This window comes from Poecilia latipinna, unplaced genomic scaffold (genome assembly GCF_001443285.1).
Source record: "Poecilia latipinna isolate Pla-1442-1.1 unplaced genomic scaffold, P_latipinna-1.0 Scaffold20, whole genome shotgun sequence".
NCBI lineage: Eukaryota > Metazoa > Chordata > Actinopteri > Cyprinodontiformes > Poeciliidae > Poecilia > Poecilia latipinna.
This window is the reverse complement of record NW_015112636.1, coordinates 764575-773369: the sequence shown is the minus strand read 5'-3', so window position 1 is coordinate 773369 and position 8795 is coordinate 764575. Positions and strand designations below refer to the sequence as shown.

At 41.1% G+C, this 8795-nt stretch overlaps 1 protein-coding gene across 1 annotated transcript in view; it reads right to left on the bottom strand.

The window, feature by feature from the left end:
* Positions 1-278: 278 nt before the first annotated feature.
* med13a (mediator complex subunit 13a) overlaps positions 279-8795 on the bottom strand; it is a 39623-nt gene continuing 31106 nt past the window's right edge. Inside the window, exon 3 of the mRNA XM_015035528.1 lies at positions 279-2467. Within this exon, the coding sequence (XP_014891014.1) occupies positions 2214-2467 (254 nt within the window). The 3' untranslated portion in view covers positions 279-2213. The remainder of the gene's footprint in view (positions 2468-8795) is intronic.

Genomic DNA, 8795 nt, shown 5'->3' with positions numbered 1-8795 from the left:
ATAACCCTTTTAGAAAGAACCCTTGATTACAGCTGAGAATAAAGCCAGGCTGGATTACACGTTAAAACGATTCCCAAGATGGAATTTTACTGAACTGTGAATGCGAATGAGGGAAGGAAAACACAGATGAGCCCAGAAGGAGCACAGGTGCTTGTGTTACGACTGAAGGACTTTCAAGTTCCCCTCAGCAGAACCACAGAAGTAAAGATATGTAAGGCTAAAATCCTGCATGTGCACAGTCGTAACTTATCGATCAGCAGAGTTCCTAAACATTTTTCATATCTTAATTCCATTGAAAACTGAAAAATACTTCATGCATTTTCATAGGAAAATTGAATGCTGTAACTTAAACCATCCTGGTATCTTCAATGAGTCACCACCAGCAGTCAGTTCTGCAATAAATAAAATCCTCTGTCTAAAGACAGTTTCTGTGTGTCGGGCCAAAAGCTCAAAGATATTCCACAGTAACATGTCCTGGACGACACCACCAACTGTTGGTAAACACTGCTATTCCGCCTTATTTGCTTTTGCCGCTCATCTTTTAATCTATCTTAGTTTTACCAACTTAAACTAGCAGTTAGTTGCCAGGCTTCAGTATATTTACAAGAGTTCACTATGCTGATATTTGTATCCGGGTCTGGTTTGATGTAGAGTGGAAGGAAGAATCGATTGAAGTTCATATGGTAAAAAGCATAAAAGGAAGAAAACAAGAAAAAAAAAAGGGAAGGAAACACTGAAGGTAAGAAGGAATAACGCGTCTCAGGCTGAGTTCATGCAGCACATCTAGATGCTCAATTCCCATTCAGCTTTTTTGTGTGTTTATTCATAGAACTAATTAAATGCAACCGCAGTCAGACGTCTGTGTGAACGGTTTGCGACCTGCTCGTGCAGAACTCTGACGTCACACGGCAGCACACCGTTCATGGTGCTGCCGTAAAACGGCCATAAAACAGCTTTACTTAAAAGCTATCCAGAGTCGACACGATTGTCACAAGATCGTAACAAAACAACGTGAGCTAATCAAGAGAATGCGCCACTAGCGATGTCATTTTGTGGCACGTTGACTGCAATTTGTTTCTGCAGAGAAGTCAGTTTAGATGTGCAGTCAGAGCTGAGAGTGGTGGGATTGGGAGGTGACGTGCTTTACCGACACATAATTATAATTTTCAGCCATTGTTTATGTCTGGATTTGCCACATCTGGCTTCTTTTGGTGCAGAATTGAGACACTTGTCTCACGCCAGTGACATAAAAGTCGGATTAAATGCGACATGATCGTTCAGACAGCAGGTGCTATGATAAATATCAGATGCGTGTCTGCATCAGTACCGCATGTGGAAGTGGTAAAAGTCTGATTTTTGTGGACCGTTCAGACTGCTGTGAAAAAGTCCAATTTGGATGCTTTCCATATGGTCAAAAAAAAACAAACAAAAAAAAACAGCTCATTTTCCTGCTCTGCAAACAAATTTAACGCTTTTCTACACTGCATATAAACTCTAAATTAAATACATGCACAAAAAAAATCATGGAAAAAAAAAAGCAAAAGTTATCCAGTTAGTTTTATATCCCTACAACAAGCCTGTCAATACTCTCAAGTTAATATCATGACGTCCTCAACCCAGTCAAAGGGAAATCTAGCAAGAATACAAACAATAAACGCCTGATACAGGCAGATTATCAGCTAAACTGTAAACAACACCATGTACAGCTCCCTCTACTCTCTCTTTAGCACAGCCATCTTATCAAACTCTCTCCTGTTGTTACGTTTACACAAGTATTAAACCTGCAGCATCAGGTGCAGCTACAAATCTTGAAAACAACAACCTAAAAAACATCTTTGACAACAAGCTGATTTTTTTTTTAGAGTGGAGAAGTCGAGAGCAAGCGCAAACAAAATAAATGGAAAAAGGAAGAAAAAAAAGAAAGAAAAGCCACCATGGCCACAGTTTCTTTGGTACACAAGTACTGCATCTGTTATCTATAAGACCAGACACTGACTGTAAGAAATCCAGCTCAGCAGATAGCGGCGAGAAGGAGGATGGCTCAGCTGCACACACACTGAGAGTAACAGGAAAGATATGAGGCAGACAATGGGGCCACTAAAGCACCTCTGTGGCCAATATTTAAACTCTAATATCACAAGAGTTATGTAGAGCACTGAATATTTTCAAAAACAATCTGCCGTTTCAGGATTTTTAAAGCAGGGAATATCGCTCTAGTAGCCAAACATCCATGAGCATAATATGGTTTGAAACGGCAGCGAGGCAGAAAACGGACGAGTGGAGGAGTTTGTGGCGTACCTCTTGTTGATGGGCTTCTCGTGTTTCTCGTAGGGCTTGACGAACCACTTGCCGATGCGCACGAAGCTGCGGTTCATGAGGCAGCGCTCCAGCAAGTTGTGGATGGCTTTGAACAGCAGAGTGCGACACTCGTAGGAGAGGCCGTTCTCCCACAGGTCGTCGTCCTCGGCTGGAAAAAGAGAAACACAAAAGAGCAGTGACTCTCACTTCACCCGTTCGTGGCGAATCTCAGACAAACAACGTTCAGCGTAAGAGTGCGGAAAACAAAAACGGTGTGAAGAACGCTGAACTGAACGATGCCGATGCGACTAGCATGTGATATTGATCTACCTGTTTGAGATCAGGGATGTGCCGATCCACTTTGTTCATTTTCGATACCGATATCTGAAGTTTAATATCGGCCGATACAGAAAAACAGCTGAATTGACGTTTTTTTTTTTTAAACCGACATAATGCTTAATTACAAATGTATTTAATGACTCTGCACCAGTGTAGCACACCTAGAGCGTCCCTGACACACGTCAAAACCACTTACATGATTTAAGAAGTTGGACTACCGTGCTTTCATTCTGTGCACAGCTTTATATTTATAACCATTTCTCACAAAATATTAGGAATACACAGTGTTGCCGTTTTGGTCTGTACTAACTGGGTCAAAGGCCAGTGCCATCTTGTGATGTAATCAGGGTAACTGAAACCGTAAACACAGGTCGAGTACACAGAATCGGAGGATTCCAGCGAAGATTTAAGCGTTTTGGAGGAAGAGGCATCTTTAATTCTGGTTTAATTCAAATAATCCAATTACTCTAAAGTAACTGGTTCCAAGTCCTGCATTTGGTCAAAGATATGAATATTCTGATCATGGCAATCAGTAACCAGCTGTCCAATTCCTGCTGAATTAAATTTTCATATACACACACAAATTATACATATGCACACACACAAATGCTCATCCCAAACTCTCATTTTATATAGATTTTGGCGGAATACAAAGAGAAGCAGTACGAGATCAGCCTTTTCCAGCAGCAAAAACAAGTAAAACAAATGCATATCTTGTCCATTCATTTCAGTCTTTTGGCCCAATACGGCGATAAAACGACAACAAAAAAAAAAAAACTAACTCCTGTAATCTGTCGAGCGTGATGTTCAGGACACCGTGAAAATAACGGCCCGTTTCCTGAAATGCAAAACAGCGAGCCTGAATGCTGTCATTTACATGGCATCACGAGAAGATGCCATGTAAATGACAGCAAAAGTGCTCAGTTAGACAGAGCGAGGCTGGGTAGAAACCCTGCTGCTGAATCATTTTAAGCACCCAGGTCTCAATACAAGATGATTTAAGAAGGGCACAACGTTTAAGGTTGAGGAGCATTCTGCGTTTAGTTATGAGAACTGGAGTATCCAGAGCAAACCTAAGTCGATCAGTGATGCTGTACTTCAACCAACTGATGTAAAATGCTGCATAAGCAGTCTACATTTAAGCCCAGGTATTGTTCCCACACTAGTGCTGTTAAGCCATGAAACAGCAACATGTACAGAGCAAGATTCCAGTTAAACTTGTGTCTTGTGGATTGTGTGAAGGAAGGAGAAGAAGAAGAAAAAAAGAAAACAAACAACTACTATTTGGTACGACGGGCTACAAAAGACACAGCGAGCGCTTGCCTTGCTGCTTACAATAAAGAAGTGTGCCATTAGACCCGTATCAGTCTTGCTTTCTGAATCACATTCTGCGCTGGCCTGAATGCAGGTCTAATCTCATTAACAGCCACTGCTCACATCTTACAGCACTTAAGCTCCTTTCAGTCAAGTCTGCAGCAAACATCTCCCCGAGTGCGCCGTCTCCGCGTGAGCTCGCGCATAATAAGTACGGGGAGCGACGAGGAGGCACAAGATGGCCCAGAAGTGACTTCATCGGCTTCACTGAATGATTAAATGAGCCCTCCGCCTGCTGATTAAATGTGACAATTGGATAAATTTAGAAGGAACTAATATCTAAGAGAGTGGTTCAACTCAACTCCATCCAAAAATACTTTATTTGAAATTAAGGCTGAATTCACACCAGATCTGCTCAGTCCGCTTTAATCGAACTCCAGTTCATTTGTCTAGAACGTCCGGTTCATTTGAGGAGGTGTGAGTGTGTAGTCAAAGTCTGATGCGGACCAAATCAGAGAAACCTAGGCCTCAGTTTGGTTGAATGCAAATGTGAATGCAAGCGGACCGGAGACCGCTCCTAAAGCAGGAAGGGAAGCATAGCACAGGGCATTCTGGGTAAATTCAACAGTCTACCATCAGCGAGAGACAATGCTCATGGTCACTGACGAAAGAGAAATCGTACAACCGCTAAAATCTGACACCACTCCATTCTTGTTTACATCTTTGAAGATCAAGTCTTCATCGCCAGCAGCTGGAAATGCAGCAAATGTTGCAATTTTGGTCCCTAAATCAGACTGAGTCTATTGGACGATCAGTTGTCATAACTCATCATGAAAGTATCTTCAGTCGTCTGGGATGATGTTTTCCACAGAAACATATGGCGGATGACACCATCAGTTCCTGGAAAGCACAGCTGATCCAAAACATTTGCTTTTGTCGCACCTCTTCATATCTGCATCTGGGTGAAAGCCAGACGGAGAGACGTTGGAACTGGGGATAAGATTCAGGGCAATTATGACTATAAAGAGATGGTCTGGACTTCTACCTCTACTCTGCTCTTTGGTTCGGCTTAAGCCTGTTGCAATGAACAATTGATCACATTATAATCAATGAACTCTCAAACATTTCCATTCTGATGATTAATACTTTTTCAAAGTCAATTTTACTTTTTTTTTTTTTTTTTCTGTTGAGTGTGGTTTTGATTTCCATTTTGTAAATTGTTTTTGGTTGTGGTGTTTAATTTTGGATATTCAAAATATCTTCCAGTTAAAGTATGGGTTGTTCTTTACAAAATTAAAGTTTACTGGTCTGCGAGAGAGTGGCCTTGCATTATTATGCCATTATCAGTATGTTATTTGAAATTGGTCTCAAAATAAAAATTTTATTGTTTATCACAATAGATACTGGGGAACCCGATCAATTCCTCTGGGATTTGGGGTTTAGTGTCCTGTTTTAGATTTTAAGATGCCACTCAACCACTCCCATATGTAAAAGCTATATACGGTTGCCATGGTTACACATGTCCAAAAGTTTAAAAGCAAGGGCAAAAAAAAATCCTCCCAGCTACACACAGCATTTACGTAAAACCAGAAGGAACCACTGCCCATTTCAGACTCTTCTGGACTCCAATAATATGTAAACATGAAAAGCAGCAGAAATTTTGCAGCAGATAGTTTTATCAGGGTCAGGTGTGAAAATAAAACACCTGCAAAAATCACTGCAAGGACAAATGGAAGGCAAGAAATAAAGTATAAAACACTGCGCAGGAACCAAGTGGATTCTGGTGCCGCAGGGAGAGAAAAAAAACAACCAAGCTAGAAATTTTACTTTATCTTTTGTGACGATTTCACCATATTTCAAAATCATCCAAACTGTTTAAACCCCGATGAGAAGAAATTAACTAAATCCATTTAATTAGAGAGGTCGGATATTTCATAAGGACGGCAGAATGAAAAGAAAAACAGCTTTGTGTTTCAAAAGGAGCCATTTATCGCAACTCCACTAAAGCTCTTTATAACAGCTGTAACTCTAGCAGACTTGAAGTAGCCATAAAACCCTTACCAACAACCAAAGAGAAAAAAAAGCAACCTCAGGCTGGCTGCCAACAAACAGAGAGGACTTGAGGGGACAGGGGGGCTACGTGCACAGCCATTTCTGAGAGGACCCAAACTAATTCATCGGACGCAAGCGTATCATGAAGGATAAGATCTGGGAACATAGAAAAGTGGTGCAAAAGGCAGGAAAAGGGAAGGAAAACAGCAATTTCCTATTAAATATTTACAGCGCCGGCTAAATAACAACAGAATAAAGCCATTTACCTTTCAAGATATAGTGGAAGTAAACAGAGCGTGCAGAGAGTTGAGAGCTTGTTTGTTTTTTTTTTTTTTGTTTTTTTTTTAAACTAAGTCGGAGTTAAGTGATTTAGCAGCTGCTGCGGCCATCCTGAGACACAAGGCAGACAAGAGGGCAAAAAGTCAACCAGCAAAGAAAGTTCAACCCTCGAGGCACTCATGATGCATTAGGAGGGGAAAAGGAAGAAGAAGAAGAAGAAGATTCTCAAATTTAAACAGACTCGGTGAGAGCGATAACGTCCACGGACTGGGGGAAATAGCTAGTGTCTGGGATGAGGAAGACATCAAGCCGGCGTTTAAAACCTACAGCCTTGCTGCAGCGCTCCCCTCCCTTCGCCATAACCTGGCAGAAACCTCCCCACCCGCCCCTCCCTGCCAAGACCACATCTGCCTCTTCTGTGGCCCTCCCTGTCGCCTGTGACTCCTCAGCCCCTCCCTTCGGCAACAAGAAGCCCTTAAAAAAAACACAAAAAAAACAAAAAAAACACGCACACACACGCACACACACACACACACACACAGAGGCGTCTGGTTTGCATCAAATGTTCCTAATGACCTGGTGTTCGCCGCGCGAGGCCCTCTGCGACGCTCGCCACTTCAGACAGACCTAAGTAATGCTGCAGTCCAGGGCGAGCTTTTGTTCTCTTGTAAACAAAACAACACTGATTAGAAAGGACAATATCTGTGTGAAGCTTCCCACAGAAGATGCAGGCGAATAAACCCAGACATCCGAGGGGAAGGGCGACTTGCAGGAGCAGAGGATGAGGAGGTGGGGGTCGTTTTTTTTTTTTTTTTTTTTTTCCATTTTTAATAGCTTCTGAAAAATCTCTGTCATGGTCACCGCCTGACGATTGCAGGAAGGTTTCCTGGGGACAGAAAAACGACCAAGTCGGGGGGGGGGGAATTTTAAAGCTCGACTCCCCGAACATGTTTGTTGACCTTATTGCACTTGTCTGCACAAGTCCCCGAGCAACACCCATTAGTCTTCTTTGGGAGGAAAAAAAATAAAAAATAAAAACAGAACAGAAGTCTTAGCTGGCATTATCATTAATCCACTTCAAAGCATCTAAACATGCAGCAGCTCATGAGGGTTGCCTAAATAGCTACTTAAATTTTCGCTCCCATAAGTCGAAAAATTCATCTCTGTGAATGCATTGTCACTTTAAGGGGAGGGCAGGGTGTCACTTAAGACGCCTGATGAGGCAGCAGTGACTTACTGAAGTTGTTTCTTACAAATGTTCCCATTTCAAAATTCCACACTTCTTGCGGTTGGCTTTTACAACAGCATTAATAACAGCAACAATCAATTTTATTTATATTGCCCTTTTTATATCAAATTGCGATATTAAAGGGCACATTCACAATCGGGCCCAAAAACTGCAGGGCGAACTCGTACCGCCTTAACCTCATGTTATGACACTCGAGTACAAACATTTTTGAGTTACAGTTCAAATCTGTTATATTCAGAAAATCCTGGGCTGGTTATCAAACATTAGCTAGAGGAAATGTGGCAACACTAATTGATGGGGTGTGCTTAAGACTGACATTACACTGTCATAAACATGACATAACAGCCGTCATAAACATGAACAAGTCTTTATGAATGACTGCTGTCATGAAGTGTGATTCGGTAAATAATGCACTTTTAATGCACATATGCATTGAAAGTTGCATTAAAAGTGCATTAAAAGTATCAACTTAGCATTATTTGGCAAACAATTACATTTTTATGCAAAGCTGCATTAAAACTTACATTAAAAGTCAATTAAAAGAGTCAGCTTTGCACAGGGGTCATTATTTACCAAATGACACTTCATGACAAAGTGTTACCGAAAATGCTAACTCATTGCAATAAGGTCAACAAACATGTTCGGGGATTCGAGCTTTAAATTTTTCAACGTATTCGCTTAAATGGAAACAAGGGGTGCACCGATTGCAGTTTTCAGGCCGATCGACGATTACCGATCTTTAAAATGCCTCACCTGACGGTTCTGATTTTGCCTTCATCGGCTTTTTTTATGTTTGAAATGTTGCTAAATATGGCAATAAAGTCGCTGAGTTGGTAACAGTGACTAGTGTACTATTGTTATCTGTAAACGTGCAGACATAACCTGGTGGGTGGGTCTATCAGGCCAATACTTAGACCTTTGCTGAGGCAGATAAGATCGGTGGATAAGATTGGTTGAACATGCGAGTATCAGCTGATCACCGATCTCCCTAAATAAATGAAACCAGGGACCAATTTATCATCTAACCCTAATGGCAACAAGTTGAAATTTCAATGTTTTGTTTTCCGATTGTGAGAGTACCATCTCAAATAAACCTGAAGACATTTCCGTTCATTTTAAAACTCAGAACTGAAAGGACATGAAGGCTAAAATTAAAAAATAAAACAGATCCGATTTCCGGTTTTAATCAAAAAAAATTTTTTCTAGCTTTCTTTTCTAAATACAAAATTACAAATGATGGCAAACATTTTCCAATCATCCCTTC